This window comes from Cetorhinus maximus, chromosome 15 (genome assembly GCF_964194155.1).
Source record: "Cetorhinus maximus chromosome 15, sCetMax3.hap1.1, whole genome shotgun sequence".
NCBI classification, from domain to species: domain Eukaryota; kingdom Metazoa; phylum Chordata; class Chondrichthyes; order Lamniformes; family Cetorhinidae; genus Cetorhinus; species Cetorhinus maximus.
Window position 1 is genome coordinate 84640750 of NC_135893.1, and position 22286 is coordinate 84663035.

Sequence of the window (22286 nt, forward strand, 5' to 3'; positions counted from 1 at the left end):
GTCACGTGCTCTTCTATTATTGATGCAAAATGGCGGCCGGGGCACTTCCGGTGCGAGAAAGGCCCGCTCCCAGCGACATCCGGGACCTGAGGCCTCGGTGTCGGGTGGAACGGATTGCGGGAGTGAAGGAAGCCCCGAAGCTGCCCTGACCTTAAACTGTGGCCTCGTTAGACCCCCCCCCACCCCGGCCGCTCCTTGGCTCCGGCCCTGCCGCTGGAGTGAGTATTTTCCCCCCCCACCGAGGCTGTACAGTTCCTGTAGCGGGAAGACTGGCCTGTTGTTGTAATGGTTGATATTTTGAGCAATCTGGATAAAATGCTGATCTACCTCGGGGGTGGAGAGCAGCCCCAGAAAGATGCCAGGGGCTGACAGGGTCACATTCTGAGGCCTGCTTCAGGTTGTTTACACTGGGTTTGTAATCAGTATAAGAAAGATTAAAGGGTGATTAATGGAAGTATTTTCAATGATTGAAGTATTCGATAGGATAAAGACAAACTATTTCCTCTGGTGGGAGGAGTCCACCAGAACAAGGGGGCAAAACCTTAAAATTAGAGCCAGGTTGTTCAGGGCTGATGTCAGGAAGCACTTCTTCACATAAAGGGGTGTGGAAATCTTGAACTCTCTCACTTCACCCCTGTCAATTGAAAATGTCAAAACTGAGATTGATAGGTTTTGTTGGATTAGGGTATGAAGGGCTATGGGACAAAGGTGGGTAAATGGATTTAAGATACAGATCAGCACTAATCTAATTGAATAAGAGAACAGGCTTGAGGGGCTGAAGGGACTCCTCTATAAATATAAGGCCATTTAGCCTTTTGAGCCATCTGTGCTATTCAGTAAGATCATGGCTGATCTTCAACTTCAACTCTCTGCTGCATTATCTACATACTCAATGCTTTACTAACCAAAAACAGCCTCTGTTTTGAATATACTCAGTGACTGAGCGTTCACAGCTCTCTGAGATAGAGAATTCTAAAGATTCACAACCCTTTGAGACAAAAAAATTCTCCTCATCTCAGCCCTAAATGGCCAACCCCTGATTCTGAGACTGTGATCTCTAGTTCTAAACTCTCCAACCAGATCAAGTATACTCCCAGCATGTACCCTGTTAAGCCCCACAAGAATTCTATGTTTCAATGAAATCACCTCTCATTCTAAATTTTAGGAAAAAGGCCTAGACTACTCAATCTGCCTGCATAGAACAATCCCCTCAACACACCAGTCAGTCTCAGTGAACCTTTGTGGCACTCCCTCCCAGGCAAGTATACCTTTTCTTAGGTAAGAACACAAAACTGTACACAGTACTCCCAGGTGTGGTTTCACCAAGGCCCAATGTAATTGTAGTAAGATTTGTTTACTCTTACACTCCAATCCCTTTGTAATAAAAGCTAGCATACAGTTTGCTTTCCTGATCACTTGCTGTGTCTGTATGTTTACTTTCTGTGATTCATGTACAAGGACACCTGTTCCTTTGTTTAACACACATTGTGGTGTGTTACACTTCACTTGGAGTCTGAGTTGCTGTGGCAACATGCACTTTTACACGCATGATGTAGTCTGAAGCTATGGATAGTGATGGTAGAGGCTCTAACTTTCTTTCCACCGCATGGCTGACCAGGAATCTCTCCTGCTCTTACCGCCTGCCAGTGGTGGGTGTTGGAAGGATTTGCAGGTTTGGCCGTGTTATGAATCTTAGCCATCAAGTCCTGGGTTGGGATTTCAACTTGGAGCTTCTGGCTCAGGCAGGGACGTAACCCAGTGTGACACTGTGCTCTCGTTAAGTGATGCCAAAAATGGATTTTAGATGCCAGTCAATTACAGGAAGAAGAACTGTATGGGGGCGGGGGATTCCCGCAGGACTGAGGTTCAAGGAAAGGATGAATTAAATGGGGAGGGATTTCTTTTCTGTGCAATGAGGCTTTCTCTTTGGTATTTTGTTTGCAGGCATTTGGAAAACAAAGAGGATGGTTTTGAGTTGTGGTCATGGCTGATCTCTAATGTTCACCTTGTAATGTAACACACTTTGAACTGATGGATGAATCAGACGATGATTTTGTTGAACTCTGCAAGACAGCATCCAGGTACCCGGTTGAAGGTGGAGGAAAGAAATGCAAATCTGTCTGCTGGAACCGCACGAGTTCCTTTGCAGCAAAGGTGAAATTAAAAGAAAAACAAACATTGAACACTGAGACAAACTGCAGTAACAAGAGCAAAGTCCACAGTGATGGGGCAACAGAGAACCATCAGACTAGGGCAACTGAATGTCAGGCACATGACCTGCCTGCCCCTCCCTGCAGCAGCCAAGTGTGTGTAACCACTGAGGATGTCACTGTGCATCAGCCTTCAAAACCTGAGGCTTCACAGTGCTCTGGGACTGTTGCGATTAACAGTGGTTTACCAGGTAAGGTATCAATAAATTTTTTTTTAAAAACCTAGAAAATTAACTCTATCGAGCCTTTTTTTTAAATATAAATGTATATTGTCGAGCAGTTTTGAGTTAATGAACAATTATGTATAGAAAGTTAGTGGTCAGTTTATCAAGTTACAAAAGCAATTAGGACACAGGATCAGCAGAGTGTTGAGCCTGTTGAAACGTATACTTGCAGTATCTTAGCTGTCACGTTTGCATTTAACAGTTTGTTGAATAATGCAGAAGTTTACAGTATAGATTGAGATTTACTCTGTTAGTTTGGCTCAGTGCTAATACTTTCACATCTCACTAAGAAAATTGTATGTATGTCCCACCCAGAGACTTCACCACGCAATCTAGTTGGACATTCCATTGCAGTGCTGAGGGAGCGCCACACATTCGGAGGGGCAGTACTGAGGAAGTGGCGCGCAGTCAGAGAGGCAGTGCTGAGGAAGCACCGCGCAATCAGAGAGGCAGTACTGAGGAAGCGCCGCACAATCAGAGAGGCAGTACTGAGGAAGTGGCGCGCAGTCAGAGAGGCAGTGCTGAGGAAGCGCCGCGCAGTCAGAGAGGCAGTATTGAGGAAGCGCTGCACAGTCAGAGAGGCAGTACTGAGGAAGCGCCGCGCAGTCAGAGAGGCAGTGTTGAGGAAGCGCTGCGCAGTCAGAGAGGCAGTGCTGAGGAAGTGGCGCGCAGTCAGAGAGGCAGTGTTGAGGAAGCGCTGCGCAGTCAGAGAGGCAGTACTGAGGAAGCGCCGCGCAGTCAGAGAGGCAGTGCTGAGGAAGCGCCGCGCAGTCAGAGAGGCAGTGTTGAGGAAGCGCTGCGCAGTCAGAGAGGCAGTACTGAGGAAGCGCTGCGCAGTCAGAGAGGCAGTGCTGAGGAAGTGGCGCACAGTCAGAGAGGCAGTGCTGAGGAAGTGGCGCGCAATCAGAAGGGCAGTGCTGAGGAAGCGACGCGCAATCAGAGAGGAAGTGCTGAGGAAGTGACGCGCAATCAGTGGGGCAGTACTGAGAAAGTGGCGCGCAATCAGTGGGGCAGTGTTGAGGAAGTGGCGCGCAGTCAGAGAGGCAGTGCTGAGGAAGTGGCGCGCAGTCAGAGAGGCAGTGCTGAGGAAGTGGCGTGCAGTCAGAGAGGCAGTGCTGAGGAAGTGGCGTGCAGTCAGAGAGGCAGTGCTGAGGAAGTGGCGTGCAGTCAGAGAGGCAGTGCTGAGGAAGTGGCGTGCAGTCAGAGAGGCAGTACTGAGGAAGTGGTGCACAGTCAGAGGGACAGTACTGAGGCAGTGCTGCACTGTTGGAGGGGGAGTTCTGCACAGTGGCACATGCCTTCCGTGGTGTGCAGAAGAGAAGCCTAAGAAAAGTAAGAAGGAGAGAGCAATAATCTTTTTAGAAAGAATGTCTCTCACTGACAGAAAAAACCTTAGAGCTGAATTTGACTGCTTTTTATGCTCAGATTATATCTTGTGATATCGATTCAGCCCAGAGTGGAGTATTTCATAAGATGATTAATTTTGAGGAACTATGACACGAAGAATTTGGTTGTGTGCCCGTGGCGATGACTTATCTGTTACACGTGGCCCTTCTTATTTGCAGGCCGTATATGGACTGGCAGCCTCGGCCATTCGTCAATTATGAAGAAAACTGTTAGCAAAGGCCTGGGTGTGAAAGAACGAGTTTTGGGAAATATGCAGAAGTTTAGGAGGAAGGAACCTGAGCGTTTGAGACACAGCGGCGATGATGTGAAAATACTGTCAGCTTGTACCATCCAAGAGGATGAGAAAAGCAAGGAATTCTGCTCCTTGGACAGAAACAGAGAGAATGGTGGAAGAGACAGTCAGTCAGCCGCAGTATCCCTTCCAGTACCATTTGTTCCTAAGGAAGACGGTTCGTTTATCAAATGTTCTGTTATTATCTGTTCAAAAAGTAACTATTATGTTAAATTCTGTACGTCTATTACACATTGTTTCTTTGGGCATTGCTAATCTGATACACAGGTATGTCGTCTAAATTGAGATGTGTCAACCATTAGAGCTTAATGAGAATCTAACAGCACAGGGAGCATGATTCATCCTGTTATAAAAGCAAAAAACTGCGGATGCTGGAAATCCAAAACAAAAATAAAAATACCTGGAAAAACTCAGCAGGTCTGGCAGCATCTGCGGAGAGGAACACAGTTAACGTTTCGAGTCCGAATGACTCTTCAACAGAACTAAGTAAAAATAGAAAAGATAGAAAAGAAAAGAGGTGAAATATTTCACCTCTTTTCTATTTTTACTTAGTTCTGTTGAAGAGTCATACGGACTAGAAATGTTAACTGTGTTCCTCTCCGCAGATGCTGCCAGACCTGCTGAGATTTTCCATGATTCGTCCTGTGTTCAATTCCCCAGGCAGCTCAATGGCTCGCTTGGTCAAACTGTGTTCCCCATTTCTGTGGGAACATGTGTTACTATTGCAATTCCCTTATTAAATGAGAGAGCTTTGTTTTTAATCCTTTGCTGTCACGTAACAAAGCTACTAGCAACACTTGGCAGCCATGGTACCAATGGTGAGGACAAATTGATTAGAGTGGAGAATAGAAACTTGAATGGAAAAGCTGAGACAGGGCGCAGAAAGTGCCAGCATATATGGAAGATGTCTGAAGTAGCTTGGTTGACTATTTCAAGTTGCTTAAGCTTAGATGTGGAGTATATGGTGCCATCTTAACCCTGGGTTCATTAGAGTTTTGAAGCGCTTCTGGTCATCTAATGATTTTATGCTTTTGCCTGGAAACTCTTGACAATGATGATGCTTGTAGAGTTAAATGTGACGATATCTATTTGTCTGCAGCTGGTGACTGCCAGGCGACTGCAGACAGTGATCTGGCCTTGGTGTGGACAATACAACAAGAAGTGGGAGCAGCTGATTCCTATACCCTTGAAGACAATGGGCTCTTTTTTTGTGTAATCTGTCAGAAGGATCTTTCTAACATGAACTCCGCTCGGCGCACACAGCACATCAACAGGTGAGAGGCACCTAAATATAACATCTAACTTTTCTAAATACTGTGTTGTTGACATTGTTAATTTATCAATCCTGTTCCACCAGTTCTTCACAGATCAACCTTCCAGATGTTCTTTTATATTCAGCCTTAACTGACTGGAGCTCATACGCAATCGTTTTATTTGACTTTTATTAGCCTAATATTAGTTTAAGTTCTTGTAGTGATGGAATGGGAGAAAACAGTTTTTAAAAAAAGAAGCTATCTGAACAGCTGTCCCCTCTAGTGTAGAGCATAATCAACAGCACAGACCAATTGGGCCCAATGGCATACTTAACTCTATAAGCATCATCATAGCCTAGAGTTTCCAGGCAAAAAGCATTAGATGGTCAGAATAACTTCAAAACTCGAATGCACCCAGGGTTAAGATGGCACTGTAAACTCCACAGCTAAGCTTAAGCATATTAAAATAGTCAGCCAAGCTACATAAGACATGTTCCACATATTCTGGCACTTGCTGCTCTCTGTCTCAGCTTTTCATGTAAATTGCATTAACTTCTTTCCATCTGATCTCACAGGTGCTTAGATGAAGGAGAGCAGAGAACAGCTACAATGGTCTCTTTAAACATACCTTCAGTTCCTGAATGTCCAATTTGCGGGAAACAGTTTAAAAGCTTCAAGAGCCGAGCGATTCACCTCAAACGCTGTGCCATTGAATTGGAGGTCCCACCACAGTTATTGCTGCAGGCAGTTCAGAGACAGAACTCACAGTGTCTTGAAAGCTCAGCTTACTCAACAAGGTAAATTAAATAAAAAGCTAAAGTTGATTCTGGTCCCATCTCTTATGCACACGGAGGTCCTGCCAGTGTATCCGTATTGGGCTCACTCCTGCCTTTCAGACTTGCCTTCATGTTTAATTATCTTTATCCTTCCTGTCAACTTGGGTGCCTTGTACACCCAGTGCTGGTATCCCCCAATGTAATTCATTGGGGTTGGTGTGTCTGATATGAGCTGCATATCCACAATAAAAGTGACAGGTTTCAGAGTGTGATGCTTATGGATGACATAACCACCTGAGTTCCTCCTACTCTGTTCCTACAACCTTCAGTATAAATAAGGAGAGTCACAGTGGGTTCACGCATTCTTCTTTCCAGTTTGCTCCAGGTGTGATTCTGTTGAATGGTGGATTGAATCTTTTCCTCTCTCTCTGGATCAGACATTAAGCTGAGATTCTATTTGCCCCATTTTGAACTCATCATCTAAGGCCTTCACTCCATTGCACAACTGGGGAGTGCATTGTTGGAGGTGCCGTCTTTCAGGATGATGTGATAAATTGAGGCCCAGTCTACCTGTTCAGGTGCATTTAAAAGATGCATGACGTCCCTGTCCTTCCATTTCAAAATATTTCATTGTATGTGAAATACAGTGACACATTTCTGAGAGGCAGTCAGGGGCATACGGACATACGAATTAGGAGCAGGGGTAGGCCATTCAGCCCCTCGAGCCTGCTCCGCCATTCAGTAAGATCATGGCTGGTCTGATTGTGGCCTCAACTCCACTTGCCTTCCTACCCTACTATACCCTTTGACTCCCCTGTCAATCAAGAATCTGTCTAACTTAGCCTTAAAAATATTCAATGACCCTGCCTCCTGTGCTGTCGGGGGAAGAGAGTTCCACTGTCTCACAACCCAGAGAAAAAAAATTCTCCTCATTTCAGTCTTAAATGGGAGACCCATTATAAGGGGAAACATCCTCTCAGGATCCAGTCTGTCACGTTTCCTCAGGTTCTTATATGTTTCAATAAAATCACCTCTCAATCTTCTAAAATCCAATGGATTCAGGTCTAACCTGTCCAACCTTTCCTCATGCCAGGAATCAGTTGAGTGAACCTTTTCTGCAAGTGCCAATCTCCCTTTATAATTACTGGTGGTGTTGGGCTATGGTTGCTACATTATCATTGCACTTCATTCTAAGCGTGGTTAAAGGACTAAACGAAGCTTTGCTGGATGTGACCCAGTAAAGGTTTACATAGAGGATCTCTTGTAAGATCAGTGTCATTGTCCAGCTCAGAGGAATTGCAAATTAATTTGCTTTCTTCAGGGATATTTAAAAGGATATCTCCTGCGAAATACCTTGCCTTGTTCTTCGACCTTTGTGTGTAAATGTCTGGATGCATATCTGTTGTGTGCATAAACTTTAAAATCTTCTCCTTTTCTCTCTTCAATTCTAAATGTCAGCCTTCAGCCAGGTCGATTAAAGAGAAAAATTTCAACAAGAGAAAACGCATTGCCAAAGAAATGCAAGCCCACCAGGGAGAAGCCAGTGGATGAGGATACAATGGTCGCCATGGCGTTATCTGCATCCTTGTTGGAACAGCAGAAAGGGGAGCAGGAGAAGCAAAATGTATCCCTGCACGCTAATAACTTCAGCCTTACCAAAATGGTGGTGGCAGCGGGTAAGAGCTAAACTGTGGGCACTCACACTCCTTAGAATGCAATTTTAATCCAGTCCTGAGTTCTTCTCCATGTAGTGTAACTTGTGAATGAGTCTGAAAATGTTTTGGTCGTTATTTATTATTCCATCAAAACAAATAACTGTGCATCTCATGAGTTACATTTTGAAATGCAAGTTCCTTTGTGAGCCAGTGATTACTTTCAGGACACATTCTGAGTGAGCACTGTTCAGTCCAGGGAGATGTAAAATAGCCATCGGAAACAAGTCTCTGTTGGTGAAAGTACAGATAATGTTGTTTTTCCAACAGTTATATGTTGTCAGGTGACATTTCTTGGAACTTTAGAGCTTTTATATTTTGTAAATTTAGTTGTCATTTTCAAAGTGTATTTTCCCGTTGTATTGTTAAGCCGATTTTATCATTAAGGTGATATACAAATATTTCATTATTGCTGGATTTTTTCTTTGGTTTTAGACAAGAGAGTTCGGAAGAAGAGGAAGGACGGCCTTCCCCCATTGTTGTTGGTGCAGGACCCTGAGACAGCAATCAAACGGGTCCAAAATAGTTTGGCAATACTGCTGTCCGAGGAAATGGAAATATGTAGCACCCCTCCGCTGCCAGCAAGCACTTTCTGTGTGGGTGGAATACTGAGGCACGTCTGCCATGTGAACCCAGGGATAACCGAGCAAGATAGCCTGTGGTGTCGCAGTGCCTTGTCTGGAGCCAGTGGTTGGGACTCTGCACTCTTTTACACAAATGACTTGGCCCCTCCTATAATACCATGGAAACCGCGACAGGTGAGGTGGTTTGTGAAGGATACAAAATTCAGGAGGATTAATCAGGAGAAGAAAACTGCAGGTTTTATTAATTATTGCAAAAAGAAAAAAAATCTTCCTTCTGTATGCACACATCTGCTGTCTCCTTGGCTTCATTATCTGTTATGATTTCAAGAAATTTATAACATTTTACGGCCGTTTCTGAGAATTGAGCCTGGATCCTTATGATCCAAAATCTGTAGTTTTTAGACAATTTACCCTTTCAAAGTTACATGACTTCATGTACTAACAATTTAATAACAGTAATCTGTTGACTGGATTAACAAGAATAATTTGTATTTCTGTAGTTCCTTTAACATAGTAAAATGTCCCAAGGCGCTTAACTGATTGTGCTGTTCTCCACCCATTCCTTGCATTAGGTGTGATTTGCATGCATTTAATTTGTTTACAATTAAATGTAAATATGCAGCATAAAAATTGACATACCACTGAGTGCAATTATAACCGTTCATAATTAATTTTTATTTTAATATTCATGAAAATGAAGTCTCTGGATTGGCAGTTTCTGTCTGTCTTCAACCTGCTTTCACTTCCGATAATACCATCCACTAAAGTTAAAGTTGATTTATGGTAATTCTTCTATGCTTCAGAAAGAATCAGTAATGTCCAAATAAACCAGTTTACCAATAACCTAATTGGAGGCTGTATTGATTTGTCATTACAATATAAAGCAACTTATTTTGCAGTTGTGAAATGTAGTTTATTTTACAGGCTAGCATCTTGAAGGAAGAGATGCTAATGATAGAGTGATATAACATTCAGCTCATTGTGCCTATGACAGCATTTTAGTAGAGCTATTTAATTAATCCCGCTTCCCTGCTTTTTCCCCATAGCCTCATTTAAAAAAAATAACTACAGTACTGTGTGTTTTGTTGAAGGGGCATGATCAGGAATTTTCGAGTTGTAAAGAGCAGTTGTTATCTTCTACAATGGCTGCCAAAGCCCTTATAAAACCTCCCTTGGAGCTGATCCATCAACAGTCTTCACCAGTTGGCAATGGAAGTGAGATTGGGACTGAGGACGTGCCCATGGCCAGGAGTCAGCAAGATCAGACGTTCTTCGACTTGATGGATTTAGCTGGTGAGGGAATGACGTTGACACAATGGAATTGTGGGGTGAAGAGTGAGCAAGACAATGGAGTAACAGGAAGAAACAGTAAGTGGGAACTTTACACAACTGGTTTAAGATCTGGATCTTTATGTTCCATGGATGGTTACAGAATCATTTTCTTTCAGAAATTGGTTTGGGTTTAAGAATGCAGAAATGAAATGAATTATAATTATGGGAATGAATAATTTTACAGGCAATAATAACCCTGTGTGGATATTTGTAGAGGTTTTAGAATTGAATTGTACTTGCCATTATGAATTGATACTTAACAAAAGCTGTAATTAATGTGGAGTCTGATCTAAAATCTGTTAAATCATCTTTCTCTGAATTGGATAGCCACAGCAATAGTTTTTTGTTGACACATGCTTTTAATTTCTCGCTATTTTTTTTTAGATTAATTTCTGTTGAGTACCATTTAATGTTTTGTGTCATTAAAAGATCTTGTGGGACAATGTTGCTTTGTGTTGAACATTATATTAATAGCTAGGGGTTTATCACTCTACTTAGTGAAACATATTCTTGTAAATCAAAGCCTGTATTCCAGGTTTTACTGTATCCGTTCACTTCACCCTACAGGAAAGAACTCTTTATCGGATGACATTACGCCAAGTGGATTTGTTCCAGCTCAGAGAGAGAGAATTTGTGGAAATAATATGCATCATGGAGTAAGCAAACCAGTTTAATTTTATCAAAGTGAAATTCAGCAGTTTTGACCATTTTTGTAATTAGCTCACTGGCGTTTCCCATCAAAGTTTTGAAGCTTAGAAAAGAGATTCGGGATAAAATGGTGAGATTATTTTGTAATGTTAACCGCCTGTAATTGTTTTAATATTTGGTGCATTTTGATTTCAGCAACAACTGAAGAAACTGAGTGAAGACCTTGGAGGGATGGTGAACAATCCCCACCTGAGTGATGTGCAGTTTCAGATGGACAGTGGTGAGATTGTGTATGCTCACCAGTTTGTTCTCTACGCTCGCTCTCCACAGCTTGTGCAAATTGTAAGTGATAGGATTTCTTTCTATAAAAAAAATTCTGTAGAAATGATTTTTTCAGCCCCTTCCCTGTTCAATCTTCTCTAAGAATCACATGAGAACTTGTAGAAGCTGGTGTGCCCTTCAATGCATGCTTTATATGGGGCAAAGTCTTCCATCATTTGGTACTCTTGGTGTTTAACATCACGTTGCAAGTGAGTATATCCTCAATGGAGAGAGATCGCAGAGTAATAAAGCTGCTTTGTTTGCAACAGGAGAATGTGTACCAAACCTGGCTGTACAATTTAACCATCATTAGTGACGTGCATAACACTGTTTTGTCCTACCTTGTGCCGCCACACACTTTCTGACATTAGTTTGCACTAATTTAGATCATTCAGAATGGAACCCAAGTAAAATCCAGGGAGCAATCAATGATATCTGACAGCTATTAAAAGTAGATGAGCTATGTGGCTCTCCTGAAGGGTAACCCGTGGCAGCCTGTCACAATTCTTTGTCCATTCTCATCCTCCTCTTCTGCACAATTCGGATCAAACCCTTGAGTTTGGTGATTTACTGTTTTTTAGGTGCATGATGAAGGATTCTTGGTAGAAGAGGATGGTGCTGTCATGACCCGCAGACTCTTAATGCCTGAAGTTACAACAGAGGCAGTTTGTACATTCCTTCAATATCTGTATACTGCTAGTATCTCTGTATCTCCCACTGTGCTTTCAGAGCTCCACGCTCTTGCTGACAGGTCAGTATAGTTATGTAGTACTAAGATCAGGCTTGAATATTGAAATGTTGCCATTAATCTGCAGTATGTTACTAATTCTCTTCTTAAATTTGATTCTAAAGTATGAAGTAAAATAACTATCTTACAAGACAGAAAGAAGCGTGCAACGTCTGAAGGAACGTTTTTTGTCTTTATTTAAGATTCCCAGCATCTACAGAATTTACTCTTAAATAACTTGTTGCCTGCTAACTTACCTTTTCAGAATGATGCCATGGATTTACATGTTTCTGTGTGTTGATCAGGTTTGCTGTGAATGAGTTGTTAGAGATCTGCGAAGCTGAGGCTGATGGAGATAGTTCGGAAAACGAGCTTTTCACTGAAGTAGAAGTCAAAAAGCAAGGAGATAGAGAAGACCACCTCCAAGACCTTTTGAGATCAATGTGGACGGGAGAATCTGAGGAGCCTGCCTTGGACGTCAAATATGCAGAGTATGAAGATGAAGAGAAGGTCAATGAGAAAGTTGACGATGAGGAATTAGAAGAAATTTATGAGTTTGCAGCAACTCAGAGAAAAATTATGAGAACCTCCCTTAAGACTCCAGATAGTGGGGGACCCAATCAGAAGAACAGCAGTGTGGAAAGCAGAGAAGAAACTGATGCATATGGAGAAAATGAGCACAATGAAGAGGGATTAAGAACTGAAAGTGAGACATTTCGAAATTGTGTGTCTTCCATGACTGAAAGAGAAGGGGGATCTGATTCTCAATGTCTTTCGAAGACTCTAGAAGGGTCCAAGATGCAGGAAACCTCTCAGAAGGTTAACACATTTCAACTGGAAGGATCACAGAAGCATACAGAACCTGATTTGAATTTAAATACCAGTGATGACTGCCTCTTTTCAGAAACTGATTTATCAGGAGAATCTGAGCAAGATATGGAGTTTGGAGAAAAGTATAATTATGATGTCTCTGAAGAAGACAAGCCTTTGGTTGCAAAAGGCAGTCATTTGTTTAGCTCCTCTGCCAACTGCAGCATTAACCGAATTTCACCCGTGTGTGAGGTTGAAAGTCCCTCTGCTTGCCCAAGTTTGTCTGATCTGCCTTTGGTTGGCCTGTCACCATTGGAAACTTGTACAAATGTGAAATCTCCACAGGAACGCCTGTCTTTGGTCTCAGCAGCAATCTCATCCCTTGTAGCTGTACACCATGTGAATCCGTCTGAAGTATTGTCTAGTGACTCTCTGATTTCAAATGGACAACTAAATTTGGCAAATGAAAGGTGTGATAATCCTAGAGTTCATCAGGAACTTGATGCTCACAAAGCCCCAAAATACTTAGGAGAATGCCCATCAAACCAAAAATCCCTTTCAACAAATGCTCTTTGCTTGCAGATGCCATCCCAAAATACCTGTGACATGCAACACTGCAATCTGTCACCACCCATTAGCATTGACTCCAGTCAGTCTCCATCAGAAAATAAATCCAATGATACCCTGCTGGTCATAGACTCAGATGAAGAAATGGAAATAACTGAAAACAAAATGTCAGCACCCTGCTCTGAAAACATACATTTAATGCCTTTGTACAACGTGAAATGTCCTAGTGCTGAATTAGACTCTCATCCATGTGGGAAACAATTTAGTATTAGGTCTGACATGGCATTGAGTTCTAAGATTGATGCTGAGCAGAGAAACTTCAGAGTTTCTGGAATCCCATCCAAGTGTTTGGATGAGATATATGACAATAGCATTTCAGTGTTGTCCACGTATGGTGTTGCTAAACAGGTGGCTAACCGTGAAAGCCAAGCTAAGGATAGTGAAAGTGAGCTGATTCTACAGCTTAGCAGTGACGGTGAACAGAGCAATGAAGACCGTACTGTGGAGGGGTCATGGCTGGTACCAGCCACTCCACTTTCAACAAGAACTGGACACTGTTCCACACTGGCTACAAATTCTCACTTTCTACAGAATCAAAGTGTTAAAAGGGGCAAGTTGTCAGTTGAACAGGAGGTTACAGTATTAAAGTCTGGTGTGGAGCAGGAAAAAGCACAGGCAATTATCCCATTGAAGGAAATGTTCAGAGATGCCAAAGAAATAAACCTAATTAGAGAGTTGGATTGTCCTGCAGAGAGGAATTCTGTCAATCAGTCATTGAGTGATTCGCTGCCTTCATCCCCGATTCCTCCCACACAGACCTCTGATTGTAATGTTGAATTGGAAAGTGAGGGCACTACAGTCACCCATTCTCCTTCAGCTCAACTAGAAGGAGCACTGTCAGTGTCACTTTGCTCTGAAGAGAAGGAAGCAACAGACAAGTCTGTGCTGGAGATTGAAGACACTGAGGAGGAGATGCCAACAGCGGAAGCTGAAGATAGCTTTCAGTTTGAAGATGGGCCCCCAATACCATATGACGAGTGTTGGATTTCTGAAGGTAGTCCTCAACTTGAAGAGGAAGATTCTAATGGTGAAGATGCATTTCTTCACAAGACAATCGAGCAAGTGAAGAATAAAGATGAACTATATCTTGTTACAAACACAGAGATCAAAAATAGCACACCTCTCCCAGAAAAATCAAAGCCCAGCATGTCCTTTCCATCTATTCAAGTAGACCAGAGCAGGAAAGCTGATGAAAAGAACATTTCAGGCAGGCAACATCCCAGATTTTTTGATTCTAATATCTGGAATGATTGGGATGAAGATGAGGAGTTTCCTGAACTCCTCCCTGGATTATCTCAAAAGTTACCCGTGCTTCAGAAAGACAGCACTAATTTCAGACAACATGTTGGCGAGCACAAGACTCCAGGTAAGCAATTATCAAGGATTAGGGAAAGTTTCTAAATTCAAAGCCTCATGCTTTTGATTTTTTTTTGCAGTTAAAATTGAGACTGGAGATGTGATCAATGTGAGTTTTGAAGTTTAAATGTCTAAACAGCAAGGCATTGAACTTTTTTCAGACACTAATATTCCTTTAGGTGTTTTGATTAAGTTTTTACATTTGTTACAATCCCTGTGGGAAAACCATAAACCAGAATAACCAGATTTAATGAATGACCCCCAAATGAAGAAATTACCAATAAAATTCTTGTAGCTTTTACTTTGACATGAATCAGAACCAATGCAAATGACATACAAATTAACAGGCAAATGATACTTCAAATAAAAAGGTAAATTTCTCTTTAAATAGTCAGTGCAACAAAGATACATTTTGTGCAACCACAAGCATTCACATCACCCCGTGCACATATATGGCACTACATAGCTACACAGCTCCATAATATCCTGTTCTTTATTCACACAGGATAGGTCAGGAGTCTTGCAACAACTTTTTTAACAACAACTTTCACCTTCAAATTTCACGGGGTATGATTATCATCAGCAAGGCACACTTCTAAAAGCCCTCTCTCCCTCGGTCACAGTAGTCCTGATGGTGTAGCTTTCCAGAGTTTCTTTTCACCCAACCAACCAATAACGCCCTGGTTAATGTTTGGCCATTTCTGAGAAAACACCCAGCGCTTTAACGTCTATGAGTTATTCACGAAGCTTTCCAGGTTTAGACCTTTTTAGCCAGCTCACATGTTGCCTCCAAGGGCTCCTGTCTCTTTTCTGTCAAACAGAAAAACAGACCTCTCCCTGAGAGGTTTGCTACTTCTCACAAGGATTCTGTGCATTCCTCTTTCTGTCTCTGTCTGCTTTCCCTTTGTGTCTGCATCTGTGTGCTGATCGCCTTCACCCTCTAGCTCCTCTGCATGTAGCTCTCCTTTGTGTCTGCCAGCCACATGGCTTCTTTCTGAACTTCCTTCCTATTGGTACTGCTTTTAGGTCAAGGGTTGCCAGGTCACATAGACCAGTATTTCTTATCCAAGAAAATTTACAATTTATTCCTTTACAATTGATGCAAACCCTTAAAACTCTTTTCAACCTTAAAAGCAATTCGATTCCACAGACCTTTTAAAGAAATTACAAATTTTCTTTACTATACTGCTTCTGGGTCAAAGGGCATCACAATACCAGATATATAAATAATTGAGTAAAGTTAATGCATTTGATCTCAAAGTGCATTGGCTCAAGGTGATTTTCTTCCCCCATCATCTGTTAGTACCATTTAGTGAATGACGCTAGTTGTATAATTTTTGACTTCTTTGTAGCCTACATGAAACCTTACTATATATAACATGAGCTGCAAGTACAGAGAAAAATTGGTAGTTAAACTGAAAAATCAAAGCCGATGTTGTGGGGTAGATATAGAGATTTTGGAATTTTAAGGCCAGTGGATGTTACAGAAATGTCATTTTCTGGATTTAGTGTAGCAGTATCCATTCATCATTAATTTTTCTGGTATTTTTAGGCTTATTTTCATCCATTGTATGATTTGTATTTTTTTTCAGCATCTGTTAACAGAAGGAAAGATCAACTTCCATTGGTTCCCATCACCCCAGAACCACCTTATTCAACCATGGCCACCCCACACCTAAAGAAAGTACTGGGCAAGTAAGATGATGGTTGGGGTTGAGTGTGTAATGGAGGCAGAGATTCCTATATTTTTTTGAATAAAGGAATGATTTCACTAAATCCAATCAGGAACTCAGAAAAAAACTTCTTTACCCAGAAAGCGGTGAGAATGTGAAACTCCCTACCATAGGGAGTGAATGATTGAGGTGAATAGCAGAGAAACATTTAAAGAGAAGCTAGATAAACATATGATGGAGAAAGGAACAGAGGGCATGCTGATGGGGTTAGATGAATTATTTCCAAGTTTGCTGATGACACAATTGGTGGGAGTGAGAGTTCTGAGGAGTATTCAGAGATGCTTCAAGGGGATTTAGACAGGCTAAGTGAGTGGGCAAGAACATGGCAGATGGAATATAATGTGGAAAAATGTGAAGTTATCCACTTTGGTAGGAAAAACAGAAATGCAGAGTATCACTGAAAGCATTTGATAAGGTGCCACATCAAAGGTTATTGTGGAAAATCAACGCTCATGGTATAGGGGGTAACATATTGGCATATTAGAAGATTGGCTGGCTAACATAACTTGGTAGCCATAACAGTGTTTTTCTGGTTGGCAGGATGTAACTAGTGGCGTGCCATAGGGATCAGTGCTGGGATTGCAACTTTTTATAATTTATATAAATGACTTGGATGAAGGGATCAGAGGTATGGTTGCTAAATTTGCTGATGATACAAAGATGGGTAGGTAAGTAAGCTGTGACGACATAAGGATGCTACAAAGGGACATAGATTAAGTGAGTGGGCAAAGATCTGGCACATGGAGTATAATGTGGGGAAATGTGAAATTGTCCATTTTGGTAGCAAGAATAAAAAAGCTTATTATCTAAATAGTAAGAAATTGCAGAGCTCAGAGGTTCAGAGGGACCTGGGTGTCCAAGTGCATGAATCACAAAAGGCTAGTATGCAGGTACAGCTGGTAATTAGGAAAGCTAATAGAATGTTAGCATTTATTTCAAGGGGAATTGAATACAAAAGTAGGGAGGTTATGCTTCAGTTGTACTGGACCCTGACGAAACCACATCCGGAATACTGTGTACAGTATTTGTCTCCTTGTTTAAGGAAGGATGTAAATGCATTAGAGGTGCATCAGAGAAAGTTTGCTAAACATACCAGGAATGGGCAGATTGTCCTATGAGGAAAGGTTAGACAGTCTAGCCTTGTATCCGCTGGAATTTTGAAGGGAAAGAGGCGACTTGATTGAAACATAAGATCCTGAGGAGCCTTGACAGGGTCATTGTGGATAGGATGTTTCCTCTTGTGGGAGAATCTAGAACTTAGGGACCACTGTTTAAAAATAAAGGGTTTCCCATTTTAGAGATGAAGAGAATTTTTTTCTCTGAGGATAATGAGTTTTTGGAACTCCCTTCCTCAAAAGGCAGTGGAAGCAGAGTCTTTGAATGTTTTCAAAGCCGAGGTAGATAGATTCTTGATAAACAAGGGGGTGAAAGGAAGTTACAGTCAGATCAGCCATGAATGGCGGAGCAGGCTCAAAGGACTAAGCGGCCTACTCCTGTTCCTAGTTCGTATTTCTTAAATGGTGAGAGATTGAGAAGTGTTGATGTCCATAGGGGCCTTGGTACCCTTGTTCACAAGTCACTGAAAGCTAACATGCAGGTGCAACAATTAGAAAGGCAAATGGCGTGTTGGCCTTTATTGCAAGAGGATTTCAGTAAAGAAGTGTCGCTACGGTTGTATAGAGCCTTGGTGAGACTGCATCTGGAGTATTGTGTGTGGTTTTGTTCTCCTTGCCTAAGGGAAGATATATTGGTCATAGAGGCAGTGCAATGAATGTTCACCAGACTGATTCCTGGGCTGGTGGGATTGTCCTATGAGGAGAAATTGAGGAGATTGGGCCTGTGTTTTCTAGAGTTTAGAAGAATGAGAGGTGTCCTCATTGAGATCTATAAAATTCTTACAGGGCTCAACAGAATAGATGTAGGATGTTTCCCCTAGCTGGTGGGAAAACAGAACCAGGGGATACAATCTCAGGATAAGAAATAGGCTATTGAGGACTGGGTTGGAATTTCTTCATTCAGGGTGGTGAATCTTTAGAATTCTCTACACCCGAAGGCTGTGGAGGCTCAGATATTGATTATGTTCTAGACGTAGATGGATAGATTTCTAGTTATTAAAGATATCGAGGGATAGGGGGATAGTGTGGGAAAATGGCGTTGAGGCAGTTTATCGGCCATGATCTAATTAAATGGTGGAGCAGGCTCAAGGAGCCAAATGGCCTACTCCACCTATTTCCTATATTCCTATGCAGGTGGGTGACAGAAATCTCATATGGAGCATAAACACCAGCAAGGACCACTTGGGCTGAATAGCTTGTTTCTTTGGTGTAGATATACTATGTATGTATCAGAACTCCATTTTTGGCAAAAATATCTTCCCCCTTACTTGAAGGTACCACCACTGAAATTATTGAAATGTTAAAGCAGCACCTTTTAAATCAGGATTCATCATAGGGGCATTGTCCTATTGATGCCATTCTTCCACTAGTACTCGTATTTAGTTCTTGTTGATATCTTGTGGATTATTTAGAGGTCACACTCACAGAACTGGAGAATGGGGGCTACAGTAGATTATGTTGTGCTCAATGTTAAAGTCTGAAAATGTTTTTTTCTGGACTAGTTTTTTTTTGTTCCAGGTTTGGTGTGCGACCTCTGCCAAAGAAGAAAATGATTCTGAAATTGAAAGAGATTTACCAATATACCCATCAAGTCATTCAACCTGGGTCTGAGTCCCAGTCGAAGCAGGAAGTAACATCTTCACAGCCTTGCATCCGAAAAACAATCCCAGTTCTAACGAGCAAACAAAAGGCGGGCACCATAAACCAATCCCAGCCAGTTTCATCGCGAACAGACCGGCTAATACCATGCTCCAAAAAACAATCAAAGTCTGTTTCAGCAGAATCCAGCAAACCAGCCTTGAAAGGTCGGTTGCAGGCCATTTCTAAAAGAAAAAGGAAAAGCTGTGTTCCTGAATCTCACAGACCAGAAGCCAAGTCACCATCGAAAGCTGTTGCTCCTGATGTGGCCAACCAGCTCTCTTCGTCTCAAAGCTCCTCTTCAGCGGGGAGTGAGAGCTCCTTTGAATCACAAAGGTGGGTCATTTAAATCTGAGTGCAGTGAAGGGAATAAAGTGACTGACTGAAAGGAAAAGCCTAACTACCTCAAATAAATCAATTTAATTGAAGGAAGTGACAAATGGTAAACAAATCAGTGTGATGAAAGAAATAAAATGGAAAGCTTTTTAACTGCCATCTTTGGGTCAGCTCAAAAAAGGTTGATTTGCAAAGTGTCTGACATATCACTTGAACCAATCATCATGCTTCAGAGATCTGTTTTGAATGCAGGTTGCCTGAAACACACATCCTCCCGCATTAAGGGAACCACTAATTCAAATTTTGTTGTGTTATGCAGAAGTGTTTTTAGCCACTTTGTAGAGTTCAGGAGATCCAAGGCAAATTTCAATAACCTGCTTCCTAATTTGACACCTGAAAAGAGGTTCCTCCACCGTCCCGTCCCCCTCATTCTTTGAAACAACCAAGGAGTAGGTTTGGGTGACTAATGGGGGAAAAAATCATAGCAGATAATAAGCTATAATAATATTGTAAAGGAACGTTGCCTGTGTGTTGCTTCCCGTTGGTTACCAGGACTTGTTGCTAATCTGAGGAAAATACATGTCTCTGAAGGACTAAGGTCCTACAAGATGCAGAAAATAACTTGAACACCTGCCCTAACTCTGTCAAAACATCATAACTGCAGCTTTGACACGGCAAGTTTGCTTTCAAAATGTGGAAATTCTACCTTGGTTGAATTTGCCATCATTACCAAACTGCTTCACATCAACAAACCATGCGTTGCCTCTTTCCCATTACTAATTCATATCAGTCAATACAGGCCCTGGGAATTCACTGCAAATCACAGTGTAAATGAGTTGATCATGGGAAAACTGGCAACCTTCCTTACCAAGGCCATTTAAAAAAACATTTTTCATGATGGCGGTGTACATATCTGGATTGTATGAACAAACTCTGTTCATCTTTCTCCCTCTTTCAGGCTGTTGGCCGGTGAGTTTGACAATATCTTTAGCACAGATTCGGACGATGAAGAGGATGATGGAATCACTCCATCACAGGCAGTAACCCGTGACACAGATACAACAGAGGCCATACGACAATATATTCGGTCAGACCCATCTCTGTACAGTAACATCCTGCAGTACAAGCCTTTTGAGCTGTCAGACCTCCACCAGCAGCTTAAGGAAAATGGGATAAAGGTTTCCAAGGGGAAATTGCTGGATTTTCTCGATGCTCACTGTATTACTTTTACCACAGCTAGAGCGAGGAAGGAGATGTTAAAACAGAGAAAGCAGGGTGCTGATAAACGGCGTAAGGGAAAGCCGAGTCAGTGCCGCAGGAAGAAGTAAGTGCTGCTATTTCAGCGACTAAAACATTCCTCTTCTATAATAATAGTAGAAATGTAACATCCATCTGGTTTGGAAACCATCTTATTATGAGTGTGATTATACATTCAACCGAGAACACTTACCACGTTGTATTTTAATTCAGGAGCTTTGATGCATCAGTGTTAACTGCTATACAATGAGGAAATGTACCTCCTGTAGAATATTTCAATAACTGCAGCATTACTTCAGGAACATCATGAAAGCCAGCATTGTTGTAATAAGATTGTCATCATATCACAGAAAGGTGTGATCTTAATTGAAAATTGAATGCATTGACTTTCAGCCATGTTTTAGTCAACAGTCTGTACTTCACGTTTTAAATTATGTTGAAAGAAACAAACCATAAAATAAGGAGACTTGCCTGCAGAAGTGATGCTATTTTTGGATGTTATTGTTCATACTACAAACTGGCAGTTTCTTTATCAGCGTGGTACTGGCCTCACTTCTCATTTCTGCTGGCTGGTCACTCTTTTGGCTCAGGTAGGAACATTGCAAGGAATTGTAAGCAACTTGACCTCAAAGGAATGCGAGAAGAAAGGACCGTCTTCACTGGGACCAAGCAATTTAATCAAAAAACTTATCCCCTTGTATTTGGTTCCCCTTTAATATCTCCTACCCGAGGGTGGTAGTCTAATTCAAAATAATGTATGTTTGTATATAATTGGGTAAGAAATTCTTAACTTTGTATATGTGTAATTGAAAAAAAACTAGAATAGATTTTGTCTATTGTATGTGTGTGCAATAAAAGTTACACTGGCTTTCTCTTGTACCTGTCATAAAAAAATGAGGCATTTGGATAATCAGTGGCAGAGCTGAAATGGATATACTTTTCTCCAGACTGTTAATACATTTTGTGTGTTCTGTGTGCAATTATTGACAAGTGCCAGTGTCCAATCTCTGCGATTAAGTGAACCAAGAGATCACTTAAGTATAAATGTTATGTTATCAGAATTGTAACTGCTTTTTTAAAAAAAAATAAACAAATGCACTTTTAATCATTGTGACGTTTTCTATCCTTCATGAAACCCATGTCCCTTGAGTATAGGTAACTCCCATGAGGATAAAGCAGTCTTTTAAAATTAATAAAGCATCTCTTCACAATCTATCATGAAAGTTGAAACAAGGCAAGGCAACCTGAGTTGCTGGATCTAGGGTCCAGAGTTCAAGCCCTTTCTCATTTAGTACTAATCATTTATGAAAGTAATTAACATGCCTGACATAAAATTAAAAATGGTTTCCTATCTCAAAGCACAATGACATGACTGGAATTCAGTCATATTAATTTTAACCATTTCAAATGAGAACTTTAGGTTGAAATGAATGAATTGTGACAATGGAGGAATGAAGAACAGTGAAGTGGATTATGTTTTTGTCGAGGTCACATGTTACTCGTACAATTGGCTTCTTGAGCTTTGGCAGTGGAGGGGGGCCAAGCGGGCCATTCCCTGGCTGGATAGCTCACTCTATTTCTGTATTTATTCCATGAGCCCATTGTTCAGATTGCTTTCTAATACAATAAACAAGGATTGAAACTCTTTCGAGTTACCAACAGTCACAGATTGCAACTTCTTTCAAGTACAATCACAGTTCTTGGTTTTCCGGGAGTGGGACATGAACCCACAACCCTCTGATTCAAAGGCGAGGGTGCTATGAACTGAGCCACAGCTGACACCTCTAAACAAGGATTGAACAAGAACAAACTTTTATTTCATGAATAAAATAGACACAGCTGGTTAACAGGTAAGATTAGAGTCTTTCCATTGCATGAATTCCATGAATCTGGTAACCAAATGGAGCATTAGAATCAGTTCCCACTCT

The 22286-nt window shown here is 41.5% G+C and overlaps 1 protein-coding gene across 4 annotated transcripts; it reads left to right on the plus strand.

Moving 5' to 3' along the window:
- The first annotated feature begins 21 nt into the window (after window positions 1–21).
- slx4 (SLX4 structure-specific endonuclease subunit homolog (S. cerevisiae)) lies at window positions 22–21463 on the plus strand. Of its 4 annotated transcripts, none has more exons than XM_078558801.1 (16): window positions 22–218; window positions 1166–1258; window positions 1945–2401; window positions 4000–4290; window positions 5233–5407; window positions 5962–6183; window positions 7621–7838; window positions 8310–8632; window positions 9550–9826; window positions 10358–10446; window positions 10634–10780; window positions 11341–11510; window positions 11792–14289; window positions 15872–15974; window positions 18646–19101; window positions 20060–21463. In XM_078558801.1, the coding sequence occupies exons 3-16, from the start codon at window positions 2032–2034 to the stop codon at window positions 20427–20429; spliced, it is 5709 nt and encodes a 1902-aa protein (XP_078414927.1). In that variant the 5' UTR covers window positions 22–218; window positions 1166–1258; window positions 1945–2031; the 3' UTR covers window positions 20430–21463. The 4 variants fall into 4 exon arrangements, with proteins under 4 accessions (XP_078414927.1, XP_078414929.1, XP_078414926.1 ...); XM_078558800.1 differs by having other exon boundaries at window positions 173–218; window positions 1179–1258; XM_078558802.1 differs by lacking the exon at window positions 22–218 and adding an exon at window positions 622–708 and having other exon boundaries at window positions 1179–1258.
- Window positions 21464–22286: the final 823 nt, after the last annotated feature.

Excerpts from the sequence above, each read along its gene's own strand:
- slx4 (XM_078558801.1), top strand. The coding sequence starts at position 2,032 with ATGGATGAATCAGACGATGATTTTGTTGAACTCTGCAAGACAGCATCC. Across the intron at positions 7,839-8,309 it reads CAAAATGGTGGTGGCAGCGG|ACAAGAGAGTTCGGAAGAAG; the intron begins GTAAGAGCTAAA and ends CTTTGGTTTTAG. Across the intron at positions 8,633-9,549 it reads TACCATGGAAACCGCGACAG|GGGCATGATCAGGAATTTTC; the intron begins GTGAGGTGGTTT and ends GTTTTGTTGAAG.